At 41.0% G+C, this 18,898-nt stretch overlaps 1 protein-coding gene across 3 annotated transcripts in view; it reads right to left on the bottom strand.

Moving 5' to 3' along the window:
• Positions 1–2,460: 2,460 nt before the first annotated feature.
• DZIP1 (DAZ interacting zinc finger protein 1) overlaps positions 2,461–18,898 on the bottom strand; it is a 104,973-nt gene continuing 88,535 nt past the window's right edge. For all 3 annotated transcript variants that reach the window (XM_073614380.1, XM_073614378.1, XM_073614379.1), the window contains exons 15-17: positions 15,207–15,316; positions 13,743–13,908; positions 2,461–7,404 (exon numbers count right to left, since the gene is read on the bottom strand). In XM_073614380.1, coding sequence (XP_073470481.1) covers positions 7,325–7,404; positions 13,743–13,908; positions 15,207–15,316 — 356 coding nt within the window. In that variant the 3' untranslated portion in view covers positions 2,461–7,324. The remainder of the gene's footprint in view (positions 7,405–13,742; positions 13,909–15,206; positions 15,317–18,898) is intronic.

The following is an 18,898-nucleotide window of genomic DNA, read 5'->3' on the forward strand; positions in this document are numbered from 1 at the left end:
CTCTTGCTACCTTCAGGCAATCCCTGAAAACTCATCTCTTCAGGAAAGCCTATCACGTCTCCAACTAATCTCCTACCACTTCCACCAGCTCATTCCCCACAGTTACAACCTTTTGTACCACCTGCCCCACCCTATTAGATTGTAAGCTCTTCTGAGCAGGGCCCTCTTAATCCTATTGTATTGTATTGTATTATATTATAACTGTATTGTCTCCCTTTTATATTGTAAAGCGCTGCGTAAACTGTTGGCGCTATATAAATCCTGAATAATAATAATAATAATAATAATAATTGAGTCCTCTACCAAAAGTACCTGTCTGTCTTTGCTTATACGCCTGCTCCCATCCCTACTTATCAAAATGTGCACTTGGTTGCATTACCATACAGGAAAGACATAGTTGCCTCTGGCTTTATGGGGATACTCAAATGTATTTTCAGACCCTGTTCCACTTTACAATACTCTTTTAGATTAGTTCTGACCTCAATCCTGGTCTGCTCCTGCGGTATACTATGTTATCTATACGCTTATCACATATATGCACAGCACTCACAATCTTTGTGCCAGGCTTGTACACCTACCCAATCACCGGAGCACACCTCAAAGCCCTCTCACAGCAGTCACCTACTTTTTCTGGCAGCAGAGAGCATAGAGTAAATTTCAGTCCACTGTTAATAATCACTATGGTGACACAGCCCTTTCATTCTGCCCTCACATCCTAAAAACAACCACCTCACAGGAGCTCCCCAAACCAGTCATCTTACAGAACTCTCCCCCACCTTCCAACTGTTACCCTTAAACCCCCTCTAGCCTTCTTCCTGCAGACACCATCTCTCTCAGAGTTCCCAGCAGATATCTTTGCAGCAGACAGGAGACATTCCACTACTTCTCCATGACTCCAGAAGACCCTTATCTTTGCACCAACCCCTATCTTACTGCAGACAGCCAGCCATACATACAACCCTTCCACACCCCTTAAAAAATACAGCAGCCCCCTTTGCTTATCCACCAGACAGGGGACCCTCCACTACTCCTCTATGACTCCAGAAGGCCCTTATCGTTGCTCCAACTCCTATCTTACTGCAGCCAGCCAGTCATACAACCCTTGAATAAATACAGCAGCTCCTACCTCTCACAGTAATTCAGAGGAGGGGGGTCCAGGGCGGCCCGTCCACTAGGGGCGCCCGGGCGCTGCCCCCTCTCTCCAGGCCACCCTCTATATGCAATAGATGGATTCATGCATAGCATGAATCTATCCATGGCCGCCACGGCCACCCCCTATTCATGCGTCCGGCCCCTTTTAGGGCATCGGGTGCATGAATTACAGTGACCAGTTTTTTTTTTAAAGCACCTGATTAGAGCCAGAGGCTCTAATAGGCTTCAAAATAAGGTGGGCCTGGGATGCAGAGAGTGCGACTGAAGCCCACCCAGGTGTGTTGGAACAGCGAATGAATATTTGCTGTTGCAACACTGATCCTCCTCCCGGCCAATCAGGAAGCGGGTCTGATACTTGTCACCCGATTGGCTGAAAGGACAGGCGATACTATTGGACGCCTGGGAGGAGGGGAGGAGATGCACGGCGGAAGCGAGAAGAGCCGCTGACCGATGCCCGATCTCCGCTCCTCAGATACCTGATCCCCCGTTCCTCAGGTTCCCGATCCCTGCCGCTGCTCCTCGGAAGCCCACCGCCTAGATGGGGTAAGTGACAGTGGACCGACCGGGAGGTTTGAGTTGCCGCAGTTCGGTTGTTTGCCTCCCCCCAAATAAAAAACTACCAGCCGCCACTGGGGGGTCCCTCTTGCTGCAGGCTCCATTTCCTGGCTGCTCTCCTGGTAATTCTCTAGTCAAAGCTGCCAACCAACCCCTATAGTGGGGTCCACCCACATCGTCCTAACTCAACTTTAACACACTCACTCAGAGTCCCCACTGTCACACTGACGCTCATGATCACTGCGGCAGCACGCCAAATCTCCACCCTGTGATGCGCTCTCTGTAATACTCCTCTGGAACGCTGAACACTACTTGTGCCTATTTGTAGGCATCAAGAATAACAGATTTGGGATTCTACATATGTAAAAGGGTGAAGCAAGATATCCATAAGGTGTAGGTTTAAGTTTTACCTAATCCATAGTTAAGGAAAAGGTTTCGATACTGGCTGTTTCACTGCTTTGCATTGGTAAGAATGGTAAGAATATTTATTAACTGTTTCACCCACAGGTATTTTTTTAAATTTCATGTTGCTGTTTATTATGGTGAAGGGGACCTTGATATAATCAAGCTAACCTTGTTTTTTACGGCAAGGTATACTTTATAGCAAGTGGAGCTTTTAGTCAAATTTACTAAATGTCTAAAAAAGTTGTACAGGTGTGGAAATAATTTATGACTATCACTTTAATGAATGATTTTATTGTCAAACATACATTTAGAATAACAATACCATACAAAATAATCAATCAACAACCATTCAAGGCATGTTTACTTTAATGTAATTTTTGATATTATATATAAATGTAACCATGTTCTCATGTTTTCAAAAATACTTTAAAGCCAAAAGTTCAGATCTGGGTTAGAACCAGATTTAACACTGTCTTATGTGTGCTACATACAGTGGGGAGGGAAAGTATTCACACAGTATTCAGTTTTTCACACCTGGATTTGGGGATCCCCTGCCATTCCTCCTTGCAGATCCTCTCCAGTTCTGTCAGGTTGGATGGTAAACTTTGGTGGACAGCCATTTTTAGGTCTCTCCAGAGATGCTCAATTGGGTTTAAGTCAGGGCTCTGGCAGGGCCACTCAGGAACAGTCACGGAGTTGTTGTGAAGCCAATCCTTTGTTATTTTAGCTGTCTGCTTAGGGTCATTGTCTTGTTGGAAGGTAAACCTTCGGCCCAGTCTGAGGTCCTGAGCACTCTGGAGGTTTTCGCCCAGGATATCCCTGTACTTGGCCGCATTCATCTTTCATTCGATTGCAACCAGTCTCCCGACTGGTTGCATCTCTGGAGCTCAGCCACAGTGATCTATGGGTTCTTCTTTACCTCTCTCACCAAGGCTCTTCTCCCCCGATAGCTTAGTTTGGCTGGACGGCCAGCTCTAGGAAGGGTTCTGGTCGCCCCAAACATCTTCCATTTAAGGATTATGGAGGCCACTGTGCTCTTAGGAACCTTAAGTGCAGCAGAAATTTTTTGTAACCTTGGCCAGATCTGTGCCTTGCCACAATTCTGTCTCTGAGCTCTTCAGGCAGTTCCTTTTGACCTCATGATTCTCATTTGCTCTGACATGCACTGTGCGCTGTAAGGTTTTATATGGACAGGTGTGTGGCTTTCCTAATCAAGTCCAATCAGTATAATCAAACACAGCTGGACTCAAATGAAGGCGTAGAAACATCTCCAGGATGATCAGAAGAAATGGACAGCACCTGAGTTAAATATATGAGTGTCACAGCAAAGGGTCTGAATACTTAGGACCATGTGATATTTCAGTTTTTCTTTTTTAATAAATCTGCAAAAAATGTCATCAATTCTGTGTTTTTCTGTCAATACGGGGTGTTGTGTGTACATTAATGAGGAAAAAAATGAACTTAAATGATTTTAGCAAATGGCTGCAATATAACAAAGAGTGAAAAATTTAAGGGGGTCTGAATACTTTCCATCCCCACTGTATAACACTGACTAAAGAAATGTGAGATTTAAAATACCATGAACATAGCAAGGTTCACAGAGTTTGTGCAATGTTTAAGAGCAAAACATTTATTATTTAAAGAGATTTCAGTTATTAATTACATTTCTTATTACATTTACTCTTATTATTAAGTTGAATATTTACAAATAGAGTTTCTACAAATAAGTAGTATAAAAAGACAGTGGGTTATATGCAGGCTAGCCTCAGGTGACTGGACACTGGGAAAAACTGGCTGCCCCTAGAGCAGGGATCCTCAAACTATGGCCCTCCAGCTGTTGCAGAACTACAAATCCCATGAGGCATCGTAAAACTCTGACATTCACAGACATGACTAGGCATGATGGGAATTGTAGTTCCTGAACACCTGGAGGGCCGCAGTTTGAAGACCCCTGCCCTAGAGCATACTCAAATAACTACACCCACTCTGTGAGACTTCAGTTTATAGTAAGCAAAAATGAGTAATCTAGACACAAAAAGGGGGGGGCAGCATCCTGTACTGTACATCAAGATAAGGAATGTACAGGCAAATCAAAATTCCTAATATCTTTATCGTACATTACAGGACTTGTATTCATAGACCATGGAATGTACCTAAGCAATAAACTGGGGGAGGGGGCAACAGAACTGCTAACAGGCCCACAAGAAAACAAGGGTTAGCTGAAATTCCTCTTTATGCATTCTGTACCTAAGATGCCTGCACCCTTTGCACACCTGTGACATGCCTAGTGCTTGCAGGTATGGCAAAAACCTAGTACCTCCCTTCCTTCCTCCTCACATATTTTGTTTGATATCTAAATGGCCAGTCACTAACCCTAAGAACTGTCAAGAGTGGGTGGTGGGAGCATGTAGTATGTTACTCAGTACACAGGAGATTCTGGAGGCTTGGGCAGTAGATTGGTGAGATGTAAAGTGCAATGAAGGAGAGTACAGCAAGCTTACTGTGACTGCAATTACATGACCTGCTAAGTTACTATGGACAAAGAAAAAAACACTTAAATGTTTGGTTATTCAAAATAGAGTGCAAGACGACGCTCCACCCAAAAAGCGACGTTCCACCTAAAAGTGGAACTTCCGCTCATTTGTCTCCTCATTTGTCTTTGACAGATATCCTGTTCCTTCCGGGAGTCCGCGCCGCGGCACATGACGTCACCACAGGGCTTCCTCCTACTCCCCTTGTCGCCGGGTCAGTAGGAGTGAGGAGCGGGGCCTCGCGCATGCGCAGTAGGGTTCCCGCTGTGAAGCCGCAAGGCTACACTGCCAGGTTCCCTGACCTGCAATGACGGCGGCAGCACCCAACAGCTGATGAAAACATCAGCTCCGGTGCCGACATCGTTGGACCCCTGGACAGGTAAGTGTCCTATTATTAAAAGCCAGCAGCTGCAGTATGTGTAGCTGCTGGCTTTTCTTTTTTGTGCGGACCTCCGCTTTAAAGTGGATGTAAACCCTCTCCTCTACCCAGTGAAGTGAATAACCTCAGATGATACACCGAGATTAAACAAATCTCCCTACATCAGTTTTACATGTATATCTGCTGTCTTCAGCTTTCTATTTTATTTAGAATGTGAATATCATGTTAGAGATTTTTACTTCCTCTTTTAGCAGTGGGAGGGGAGTCTTGGCATACACTGTGTGACAGCTGATTGGAGGAAAAACATACATCCTCCCTCCACATAGGCAGAGGAAGAAAGAAACATGCAGAGCTGTGCTGTGACTAGATAAGCTCTCTGCTAATCTATTTATAGCAACCTCCCCGACACAATTTTTCAGCTGCTTTTATCTCATGTTGGAGAGCTTGTCAGAAGTTATCATGCTGATAACAGAGGAACGGTGGAGCAGAAAGACACGGGACTCAGAGCTTTGGATAGAGATAAGTAAACACTAGATAGATGTGCCCAGGTCAGATTTCATGAATCGGGTTTACGTCCACTTTAATGCTTAGTGAGCGCAAGATGAATTTAAAATGGTTGCTTCACTTCTTTTTTTCACATTGATTTTTTAATAATGTTTTGTGAAAACTTTTCACGTTCATTTTACATTGCATTAAGCAAATGCTAGTGTACTCTTGTAAAACACTGCCCATATGTAATGCAACAACTAGCAGCTATCATAATTTGCACTAACATAAAAAAAATCACTAAGATCTCATTAACACGGCCAATTACAGTTGTACACAGTAAAGAATCAGCATCAATCTGAGGGTATCACATGTGTGTACAATCAGCTGTAGCCAAGAAGCATGTACAAATCAATAACAGGCTCTATTGCTGTTTGCATGTAACTGCACACTGAGCGGAACAGCTATCACCCTTGTTCACCCCGTTGCATCTTGTCATGCGATTTGACAGTGCCAAATCGCATGACAAGTTGCACCCCATTGCCAGCAATGGAACCGTTCATATCAACTTATGAAAAATGTTCCTGCACTACTTTTTGCCGATTTCATTGCGTGTATTGCACAGACTTCTGTTAAATGAAGTCGCAAGCCGCAGTGAAAATCGGCAGTGCAATTCGCACTGATGTGCAGCTTTGAAATCGTCCTGAAGTAGTGCGATTTCAAAGCCACACCAGTGTGAATGGAGGGCTTTTGGCCGGATGAGTGGTCCTGGGCACAGGCAGTTTTCCTCCAGAGCTGATCATCGATCACTAACCGTATGTAACCTCTTGATGTGGGGTTACATGTGAACAGCCACAGACAGCTGCGGCACCTGTCATTGATTTGTACAGGCTTTCTGGCTGGTCGCATGCACTTGCATTCCCTGACACAGATTTACGGTGATTCTTGATGTTCTATGGCCCTAGTTAGCTTTGTGAGTGAGGATTAAGTGCTTCTGGACCTACCCATATCAAACACAGTATGCATTGCTACTATTGGCCATGTTTGCAAAGGGATTCCGATTTTTTACCAGTATGGACGGGGTTATGATATTTGTTATTTTCAAACCAAACAGAACTAATGTAATTAAGTTTTAAGCCATACACTGATTTGCTGATCTGTCATACAACATGCACATTTCAGTAAACCTCAATGATGTGACAGCCAGGGACAATAATTCAACGTTAAGAAAACACAAAAAACATACATATACCAACGTGACTTAAAATGAATACAGCACATTGCAAAAGAATATTATCATGGTGGACCCTGTGGTGGAGACTATCGTTAAGGTTTGTTACAATAATCATAAACAGTAGAATTAAAATACTAGGTGGTTTTTAACTTCGAAGGCCTGAAAACTGCAGTTATTATAAACTATACAACAATGTAAAGATACACTTATTTCATAATAGAATCTATTTTACAATATGTGCTCTGTGTTGGCTCATGTTGTGGTATTTCAGTGATAGGTTTAATTTAAATAACTTGCTCTGAAGTACGTATTAGAGTAAAGTAATTGCAGCTGATAATAAGAGATTAAGTGCTTGTAGGAATACATTGTACCGTAGAAAAAAATAATTTTAAACATCATAGAAAACTTCATAGAAAAGACATAACACTCCATCTGCTCCCACTGTTTAGGTCAATGGTACTCAGAATCTAAAATAACAGACAAACATAGAAATAATACAAATGTAGGCCTGGAAGATTTTCGAGGCAGTGCAAACTCTCAAGGCACTTGAGAATTATTATAACATATTACTGACAAGTAAGACTAGATATCAGAGGTGTCACTGATGTCGCTCACTGTCACTAAACTAACAACAGTGCTGGATGTATCGGCTTCACGGGCATCTGGAGAAGAGAAGGAAGTTACAGCAATTAATGTTACTGATCAGACAAAACTAAGCGTAATATCAATGCTTTAACATACGTGATTGACAAAAAAAACAGGCCCAGCTGTTACAGAAATGCGCCATAGACAGTAGATAAATGTTTGAAAAAAAAAAAAATAGTACCCCTCTTGCACAAAGAGTATATACATATTCATATAGGAGGATACTAACTTAGAAAATGTAACCTTGGAATTTGTTGTAACCTACAGACAAAGATCCAGATTGTCTAATATTTCAGGGTACTTCCACACTCTGCTCAAACCTCATGGGGTCAAAAAAAGTGTTCATATGTAATGTGAACACTGTGGTTGGCATTTCACTGAATGTACACAAATCCAGAATAACTTCTTCAATATTCAGATAAGACCCATCCTGGACTAAAATTACGGTAAACTACTAACATATAAAGCAATCGGTTTTGAAACCTTACATTAATTGGATGGATTGCAGATAATCTTAGAGTGTGGATATGGACACAAAAGTTTAGGCTTGAGTATACAAGCTCCACTGAAACACCTAAGCAGAGTATGGTCATGTCAGGTGATTATAGCATAACTTCAGTCATTTTTTTTAACTTGCCAACTATAGTTTTCAACTATTAAATCTTCTGCCCTTGTGGTTTTAACTTTGGATAGTAAAACATTTTTTTTTCTGCCAGTAAATACCTTATATAGCCCACTTCCTGTTTCTTGTCTGGTAAAAAGCCTAGGCTTATGACATCATGCACAGCTCTCTCTCTCACTTTTGTGAGAGTTTGCCAGGAAAGGAGGGGGGGTGAGTCATAATAGGGCCAATGCGAGCTGCAGAGCTGGAGGTGTGCCTCTGTGTGTCTGTATAAATCCAGGAAGTGAGCAAGCAGCAGCTTTAGCTGCCCACAGTTAAAATGGTTGCAGCCAGACTTGGTGGATGGAGATTTCTGCAGCATATTTGGCAAGTACAGAATCACAATATATATATAAAATAATGTGCAAAGTGGTTGGAGGGAAGCTTCAGAATGGCAAAGATGTTTTTTATTACAGATTATGTGAGCAGTTCCTCTAAGGTATTTCAAGTGACAGGCATAATTCAAACCCACATTTTAGGATAGTAAAATCTGATAGCACTATAGGGAGTTTAGGTATCAAAACATAAACATATCAGGTAACCTCGGGGGAAACCTCTAATGCCCCGTACACACGGTCGGACTTTGTTCGGACATTCCGACAACAAAATCCTAGGATTTTTTCCGACGGATGTTGGCTCAAACTTGTCTTGCATACACACGGTCACACAAAGTTGTCGGAAAATCCGATCGTTCTATACGCGGTGACGTAAAACACGTACGTCGGGACTATAAACAGGGCAGTGGCCAATAGCTTTCATCTCTTTATTTATTCTGAGCATGCGTGGCACTTTGTCCGTCGGATTTGTGTACACACGATAGGAATTTCTGACAACGGATTTTGTTGTCGGAAAATTTTATCTCCTGCTCTCCAACTTTGTGTGTCGGAAAATCCGATAGAAAATGTCCGATGGAGCCCACACACGGTCGGAATTTCCAACACGCTCCGATCGGACATTTTCCATCGGAAAATCCGACCGTGTGTACGGGGCATATGAATAATACAGAGCACTCACATATATCACAAAACATTATACAATTTTACACTGAATAATTTGAATAGAAACTTTGTTATTTAAATTCTGATGCTCAAACCATATTCACACAAATAACATATACACTAGAATGAGGCAGATCATCCTATAATATTTATGGATAGTGGATAGAAAAAGCCACTCTGGATGGCCACTTAGGACAAAAAAAAAATGTTTTCACTTAGAAGTTACAAGTTAAAAATTGTGCATGTGTGTATGTTTGTTAAACTATATGTCTTGTGGTCTTTCTAGAAGGTCTCCCATCTACTGTGCAGGCACAGTACAGTACCTAGGATTCTCCATGATATGCTGGCCTCAGCTCTGCTGGCTGAACAGCACAGAGATCATAAACTAATCACACCTCCATCTTAGGCACTAGGCAGGCCATAGAGGATTTGAAGAAAATAACTTGACTCCCTCATCAACACAGTCAGTGTTGATGGGGGAATGCCGCAGTGCTACTTGTGTTCTACCCGCGGCTTGCACAAGAGGCTGACATAATCATTGCACAGAACAGTGTGGCTATTTCTGATCCTGTCCTGTTCTCTCTTCTCATTTGTTGACAGCTGCTTTTTTAAATCAAGTAATCAGTGTCTGATGATGCAGCAGGAGAGGAAGTATAAGTGTGGAACAAAACTGCTGTATTATACACCTGGTTTTGGGCAAAGAATAAAAACAAAAAAGGTTTCTACAGAGGACTTCCCATTAAGGAATGATTACATCACTTCCCTAAGATGGTGGCACTTTTTTATCGCCTCCCACTAATTCTGATGAACAAACTAGTCAAGGTGGTATATGGATAATATGAAATCTGGATAATACAAAATACAAGAGTGTTTTAGAGTCTGTGTTAAAAAGAAAAAAAAAAAAAAGATACATTCATTTTGATATTTAACCCAATATAGTGCTTCAATTAAAGTGGATGTAAACCCGAATTTTTTTTTTTTTTTATCATACTGTAGATTATAAGATTTCCTATCATTTGAGCCCAGTCTTGCCACACAGAGTTAATCCATCTCTGAGCAATCCTCTTTTATTGTTCAGTGAGATAAATCTTGACAAACTGAGAAAAACTTTGTCAAATCCTCCCCCTTACTGTGAGTGACAAGTGAGTTACATATCTCTTCACTAGCCTAAGACATGCATTATTTTTTTATTCCCTCCTACTCCTTTCTTCAGCAGCTCTGCAAAGTTTGGATGTTCCACATCTCAGCATGATTTGGCATGCTGAAGTCACGTGGTTACTTTCCTGTCTTTTCACTGAATGTTAGAGATCATAGCAGAAGTTCAGTGTAAGAAATACACAGAGAAAATGCATATTGACAAGGGGAGTGTAGAGGTGGGCGGGGAGTCTACTGACATCACGACTCCACCCACCGAGCTCCAGACAACAGACCCACCCACAGAATATGCAGTTTTTGTGGTCTCATAACAGACAGAGGGGAGACATTTGACAGGTAAAGATACATGCAGGAGGCATGTATATCCTTATTGATAACCCCTATGGCAGTAGTTTAGAAAGGATGACATTGGGTTTACATCCACTTTAATGTATTAGCAGGACTGCTTAAAGCGGAGTTTGGGTTTATTAAAAGTCAGCAGCTACAAAAAGTATAGCTACTGACTTTTAATAAACAGACACTCACCTGTCCCACGGTCCAGCGATGCGGCCGGTCGAAGCCTCCGTTCTCTCCCCCTCCTCTTTGTTGGGGCTGACATTGTGAGTGTGGGCGCCCGGCTGTGACAGTCTGCGGCTTCACAGCCGGGCACAAACCGCGCTGCGCTCCATCAATGGCCAGGCAATGTTCTGGGAGTGTGTCCCAGAACACTGACATTGACGGGAGGGAGGGGCCGCCTAGGAGTCACATGGCATGGCATGTCAGGGGGGTGAGGAGTACCTTAAGCGGAAGTTCCACTTTTGGGTGGAACTCCGCTTTAAAGAACTTGTAAGGATGTATACTTTTATGGCTTATTTTCGGTCTTCAAAATCTCACATATATGCCCAAAGTTTTTATTGACAATCACAATTTCTAAAGTACTATTTGTTTGTATTATTAGCTTGGATTAGTTAATGTGAGCTTCAGATGCTGAAGCAAATCAAAGACTGCACGCTAACAGGGGCTTTTGGGGAAAAAATAATATTTGAGATACAATATATGGTCAAATGTTTGATGACTCCTGACCAATATATCTATATAAAAAAATGATATTAATATGGAGTTGTCCCTCCCCTTTGTAGCTTTAAAAGCCTCTACTGTTCTGGGATGGCTTTATACAAGATATTGCAGTATATCTGTGCACATGGCTCAATGTGCCCATTCAGCCAAAAGAGCATTTGTGACGTCAAGTTGATATTGGACAAGACGGCCTGGCTAGCAGCTGGCATTCTAATTTACTCTAAATGTGTTCTACAGGTTGGATTTTGTAGAGGGGGAAGGAGTTCCTTTTACGAAGCTGTTTTTATGCTGCCACAGAAAACAGAGCCTTCTCCAAACTGTAAAAATGTGTTTGTATAGTGTACATTAGCAGTGCCCTTCACTGGAAACAGCTGGGCAAAGTAAATTGGAAGGTCGTCCTTATATTTTTGGCTACATAATTCACATTTACTATGAGATTACATTGCACTCTGGCTGACCTGTACAGAGAAATAAATGTGATACATAGGAAACACAACATTATACACAAGAATACTCCAGACGATTTAAAAATCAAACACTGCATTCCACTTCTGTCAAAAATACTACACAAGTTGATGTCAGAAGCTAAAATCGCAGGAGTTTGTGTAAACCAACCAACCACTAGTGCGACACTAAAAAAACAAAAATAACATACAAAACAAAAAAATTAAAATTTTAATGGTTAATAAAATAGAAATAAACACAAAAAAATGTACTTGTCAGTTTGCTTTAACTGACAGCATCTCTAGCCACTTAAGGACCAGCCTCGTTTTGGATTTTAGGTGTTTACATGTTTAAAACGGGTTTTTCTGCTAGAAAATTACTTAGAACCCCCAAACATTATATATGGTTTTTCTTCTAACACCCTAGAGAATAAAATGACGGTCATTGCAATACTTTTTTTTTGCAAGTATTTGCGCAGCAGTCTTAAAAGCGCACTTTTTTTGGAAAAAATTCACTTTTTTGAATAAAAAAATAAGACAACAGTAAAGTTAGCCCAATTTAAAAAAAAAAAAAATGGTGTCACTTTTATTCCTATTACAAGGAATGTAAACATCCCTTGTAATAGAAAAAAGCATGACAGGACCTCTAAAATATGAGATCTGGGGTCAAAAAGACCTCAGATCTCATATTTACACTAAAATGCAATAAAAAAAAAAAAAAAAGAAAGAAAACGGGGATACCGGGGTTATGGCAGCTAGCTGCTGCCATAACAACGATATCCCTGTTCAAAGTTTGGACGTACATCGTCGTGCGGCGGTCTTGAAGTGGCTAGATTGAAGCTCATCCCTTTAATCTGTAGACCAATAAAACAGAGTAGATACAAAATTAACAAAGTTATTTGTATCTCTCCTGTCTGAACAGTGTTGATAAACACTGAGTTAGGTCAGCCATAGACGGTGCAAATTTGCATGATTCTACTATCAAGACAGACAGTGCTGACAGGAGAATCCCTCCTGCCGAGCAATTGTTTGCTCCCAGTGGGGGGATGGGGGAAGCCGTCTCCACCGGAAGAGAGTGATTATTGCTAGCACCGTTATTGATGATCGCAAGTGAATCCATCAGGCTGGGTGTACCCAAGTTGAATAATCGATCAACTTGGTACATTGAGCCTGCTCACACTGCTGAACCAGCCGAGATTCGAATCGTCTATGGCCAGCCTTAGACAAGCTGCTGTATTGACACAGCAACTCCCTGTTTTATCTTAAAGCAGGACTAAAGCTCCACTGTCACAAACTCCAAGCAGGCAGGTTCTTTGTTGCAGAAGAGACATGCAATGTCTCTTCGGCAATAAAATACACCTACCTGTCTGCTCAATGTTTTCTCCGGCATGTAAATTGAGCTGCGCATGTGCAGGAGTGATGTAATTTCGTACCGATCAATGAAGATGGGCGAAGCCCGCCCCCCAGCACAAGATGCCGGCACCAGTGAGAGACAGGGGCCTTTGAAGGAAAGTAAGTTTAGCTCCCTTTTAAGAGCTGAGAATTGCTGACGAGTGAGAGGAAGGTGTGCAGCAAAAGGCAGATGGACTGGATGTGCTATGCACATCATGCGTACTTTGATGATCTTTTTTTTTGGGCCTGTGCCATTTAGGCTTTAATCACATAAGTGTATAGAAGAAGTATGGTCACAGTCACAGGTTCTCTGTAAGTCTTGTGAGAGGTGGAGAGGAATCCTTCTGAAGCTGTCTCTACTACTCCTAATTGTGACTTTACTAAAACTGCAGCATAATGTCTTTAGAGCAGGGTATATAGCAAGATGAAAAATACAGAGTACTGGTCACTGAAGTTACTATGGGGGTTGAATCTACAGGTAACAGATTTAAAATCATGTGAAAACAGAGTTTAAATATGTTTAAATTAGTGAAGGCAATTTCTGTGAAGAACCATAGTACACACAAAATATAACATGACTATCTTTATGAGTAAACTAAAATATGAGAATGACTGTGAGAATAATTGAGTTTATTTATTTCAGTAAATACCTGCTTTGTACAGTTTTGTAACACCACCGGCATTTTTAGCAGAAGCTGTTTGAAACTCCTTTCTGTGAACTGTGGCCTCCTGGCGTTTTTGTACAGAACGTGGCACTTCATAAGGTTCCTCCTCCAAAGACGAGCTGTCAAATTCAGTGTCATCAAGGTCAGTAAGCTAACAAGAAAAGATATTCATTTAAAAAAATAAATCACTTTGAGACCTAAGTCACAGGGGTATGTTTAGAAAGCAGTTAATGTAACTTTCACCAAATATTCACTGCAGGTAAAACACTGCACGTGTTTTAAATGACAGTAGATCCAACTGCAGTAAATTAAGTCACATTCATTCCTTTTTTATATATCCCCCATAGATTTCACTGATTCAACCAATACTTAGACTATTATATCTGTGTCAATAGTTGCGCCTGACCATACAAGTATGATATATTGTTCTCTGCAATATTACTCCACTCCAGAAAATTACTAATAAATGAAGATTATAGCAGACTAAATGAGAGATTAAAGAAAAAAAATCAAAGCAAAACTGACATTTCTGTTTCAGATACCACTGGATAACCCAGACTTTTTATAACTCTCATAAAGTAATAATCTTAGAACATTCAAATGTTATATTTAGGAATTATTTGAACAAATAAACAAAATGTATGCGTGCTAGATAAATGTAATACACGCACACACAAAATACTCTTATACCGCGTACACACGATCTGACATTTTGACATAAAAATCCTGGATTTATTTCAGACGGATGTTGGCTCAAACTCGTCTTGCATACACACGGTCGCACAAATCTTGTCGGAAATTCCGAACGTCAAGAACGCGGTGACGTACAACACATACGACGAGCCGAGAAAAATGAAGTTCAATAGCCAGTGCAGCTCTTCTGCTTGATTCAGAGCATGCGTGGAATTTTGTGCATCCGAATTGTGTACACACGATCGGAATTTCCAACAACGGATTTTGTTGTCGGAAAATTTGAGAACCAGCCCTCAAATTTTTGTTGTCGGAAATTCTGACAACAAATGTCAGATAAAGTCTACACACGGTCGGAATTTCCGACAACAAGCTCACATCGAAAATATGTTGTCGGAAATTCCGACCATGTGTACGGGGCATTACAGAGCAGAATTCATTTTATATTCCTGCTAACCAAAAAAAAAAATCACATCTCTTTTTCACTGCTATCTGTCTGAGGGTACAACAGTTATCACATGACCAAAAACAAGGCAGATAGGCCATAGCTGCAAGATCACAGCTGTTTATTGACATCATAATTACAAGGCTTAGGAAAACACACTTGCATGCACCCAAACATATAATGCCTTTTATAATAGGTATGGATATTTTTTCAAGAAGTATATTTTGGTAGGAATTAAGTGGCTAAATGCCCAATGAGTAAAAAGTCAGAATTTTGAGAAAAGTCCGATTTTCTTTTTATTTCTAGTTGCCTACCTTTAGCTCCATAACTGGGTCTTTTTTCACAAATGCCTGGGGTACGTCACCACGTGGTTTAAGATCAGCAGAACCTGTTGAATGCAGGCCTAGTTCTTTTACTTGTGTTGCTAAAAGATATTAGAAATACTTTTTAATTTAAGTGAAATGGATTAAAAAAATACAAATATTACATTTTTTATTAGATATATTTTAGAGCAGAAAGTAAAAAAAATATTGTTTTTTTTTTTCAAAATGGTCGGTCTTTTTTGTTTATAGCGCAAAAAATAAAAACCCCAGTGATGATCAAATACCACAAAAATAAATCTCTATTTGTGGGGAAAAAAATGACAAACATAATTTGTGTAGTGTTGAATGACCGTGCAATTTTCAGTTAAAGTAACTCAGTGCCGTATACCAAAAAATGGCCTGGTCATGAAGGGGGTAAAGGCTTCCGGAGGTCAAGTGGTTAAGATAATAAACAAGTCATACTTCCCTGTTCTGGCAGTGGTACAGAGCAGCCCTGATCCTCCTCTTCTGTGGCCCCCACAGCTCTCAGCCAAGCCAAGGGGAGAAAAGCTGCTTCAGACATGCAGTGCTGGATGGAGATCGGGGTCAGGTGAGTATTTGGGTGGGGGGGGTGGGGGGGCGGCAGGGGTGTAGCTGCTATTGAAAGGTCTTTTAAGTTGATTCAGAGAATGCATTAAGGTTAAAAAAAAAAAAAAAAAAAAAACCTTATCTTTACAACCACTTAAAAAATAACAAAAAGTAGTTAAAGAATTATGGCACCCAACATAAAAATTAACTGCTGAGTGCTGTTGGCATTAATAAAGGTTAAAGAATTTTAAAACATTTAACCCTGGCTTACCAGACGTACCATTGGGAATATGTGTGTGTGTGTGTGTTACAAGCTGATTGTCTTTCTCCTCGAAGAGAGAAAAGCATCAGAATCAAGCACTCTCCCCTGCATTATTTCTTTGCTATTTATACAAGGCTCCTGAGACCAGCATGGCGGGTGTCCCTGGGTAGGGCAGAGGGAGCCCAGGGAACATCCAGTCCCTGATCCTCGCTGTTGTGAATGAACCAAGAAGCAACTTGTATTATGTCACTTTCAGATTATTATTATTATTATACAGGATTTATATAGCGCCGACAGTTTACGCAGCGCTTTACAACATTAGGGCAGACAATACAATTCAATACAGGAGGAATCAGAGGGCCCTGCTCGTTAGAGCTTACAATCTAGGAGGGAGGGTCAAGTTATACAAAAGGGTAATAGCTGTGGGGGATGAGCTAATGGAGAAAATAGTTCAGTTGTTAGATGGAGGCAGGATAGGCTTCTCTGATTTTTGGTTATTCTGATCTCTGGTTTTCAGGGATCGCCTAAAAGTGGATAAATTTGGAGACAGTCTGACAGATTGGGGTAGGGAATTCCAGAGGATGGGCGAGGCTCGGGAGAAGTCCTGGAGGTGGATATGGGAGGAGGTGATGAGGGAGCTAGAGAGCAGAAGGTCTTGGGAGGAACGGAGATGGCGATTAGGTTGGTATTTTGAGACTAGGCTAGTGATGTAGCTGGGGGCAGAGTGGATGGCTTTGTAACTTATTGTTAGTATTTTGAATTTAATTAGTTGGGTGAGTGGTAGCCAGTGGAGGGATTGGCAGAGAGGGGTAGCAGACACTGAGCGGTTTGTAAGGTGGATGAGTCTGGCAGCAGCATTCATGATGGACTGAAGGGGGATAGTCTATTTAAAGGTAAGCCAATGAGGAGGGAGTTGCAGTAGTCGAGGCGAGAGATAACCAGGGAATGAATCAGGAGCTTTGTGGTTTCATTGGTTAGAAAGGGACGTAGTTTAGAGATGTTGCGGAGGTTGAGGCGGCAAGCTTTGGAAAGTGATTGGATGTGGGGCCGAAAGCAGAGTTCAGAGTCTAGGATAAGACCTAGCACCCTGACATGTGGGGACGGATGGATGGTTTTGCCATTGCTCTTGACAGACAAGTCAGGGGAAAAAGCATGTGGGGGAGGAAATATTATAAGCTCGGTTTTGGACAAGTTGAGTTTAAGGAAGTGGTGTGACATCCATACAGATATGTCGGTTAGTAAGTCAGTGATGCGTGAGGAGACTGATGGAGTGCTGGATTCAGTGCTGTCTTTCCCCAACAGCGCTGGCAGGGTAAGCAGCTAATGAAGTACAATCATTCAAGGACAAAAGCAGTTATAATACCTCTTAGCTTCTTCAATATATTTAGAAAAATTAAACAAACTTGCAAATAGCACATTTTCTTTGTCTTCTGGGAGCAGTCATCTTCAGGTCACACAGGTCCAAGCAGTACTAATACACAAAGTTTTAGCAGAGTGTTAATAAGACAATCTCTGTGGGGGGGGGGGGGGAACACAAACATGCAAAGCAATGATAATTAAACTTGGATAATTAGTGAGATAAGGCAGGGAGAGAGATATGGAATGGGAAAAGAGAAGAGTCACAGAAATGTTTTGGTTTGTCTGTGTTAATTCATTCTTCTTTGTAATTTCTGTCCCGTTTTTTGCATTGCACTGGACATCTATATTAATAGCTTCAGACTGAGTTACATCCCTGATATCTACTCAGCAAAAATAATGTAAACTATCTTTCACCACTAGAAAGAAAGGCCATCACCATCAAACCAGCAGACAAAGGGGGAGCAGTTGTTGTGATGGATACAAATACATACAAGAAGGCCAGAGGCAACTGACTGGCAAATGCTACTTTCTAAAAACAACTGGATTATGATCTGAACCAGAATTGTACTCAACAAATTAAAGAACTCATTTGTCCAACTAGTTTCACTGGGTAAGTTCTGGATTTTCCATCTATTCCAGCAGTTTTGTACTATAATTGCAATTGTCGTGACATTTTGATCCATATATTAGTATTACCGTTATTGTTTACCTTTTGATTTGTTGCAGAAATTCTACTCCCTCTAATACTCTTGAAGAAGCAGACAATCAGCGAAACATGTCGAGTTTGGCTATGTATTTGTTCCTATTATGTATTAACACCAATATGTTGCTGGAATCCTTTATTATGGGAACAATAGTTTAGCCGTGAGGGAGCTACTGGCGCAAGTCTTGTAATAAATTTTGCTTTCAACTTCCAATGTGTTGTAATGTGCTTGATGGTACCAAGAAAGTCCACTTGCCTCAAAATATATTCAAATTTAGAATTAAAAGTTCTCACTAAAACATTACCAACCCACCTACACTCAGAATTTATCAGTGCGATTCTGAATAATCCAAAAATTAGGCACTTCTACATGCTGCCGAAGATCGACAAGCCAGGAAATCCAGGCAGACCCATCATAAAAGGTATGAACACACTAATGGCCATTTTTGGACGCCAGTTTCTAGCTGTCAAGTTAAATCGTTCAAGAGAGGTTGAACAACGAACAAATCTCATGCCTTGTAGAAAAAATTATTTCCTGCAAGATACAACTTGATTTTCCGAAAAAGATCAAAAATATACAGCAACTACCACAAAACACACTTCTAGTCACTATGGATGTAGAATCTCTGTACAGTAACATCCCTCACAAGGAGGGGCTGGCTGCATGTCACAGATGTTTATCATCCTCACCAAAACACAAATACAGTATTGAGAATGTTACACAGTTTATTGAATGTATTCTAACACACAACTACTTCACTTTCAAAAATGACATCTTCGGTGTATGGGTAC

Source organism: Aquarana catesbeiana, linkage group LG02 (assembly GCF_042186555.1).
Source record: "Aquarana catesbeiana isolate 2022-GZ linkage group LG02, ASM4218655v1, whole genome shotgun sequence".
Lineage (NCBI taxonomy): Eukaryota > Metazoa > Chordata > Amphibia > Anura > Ranidae > Aquarana > Aquarana catesbeiana.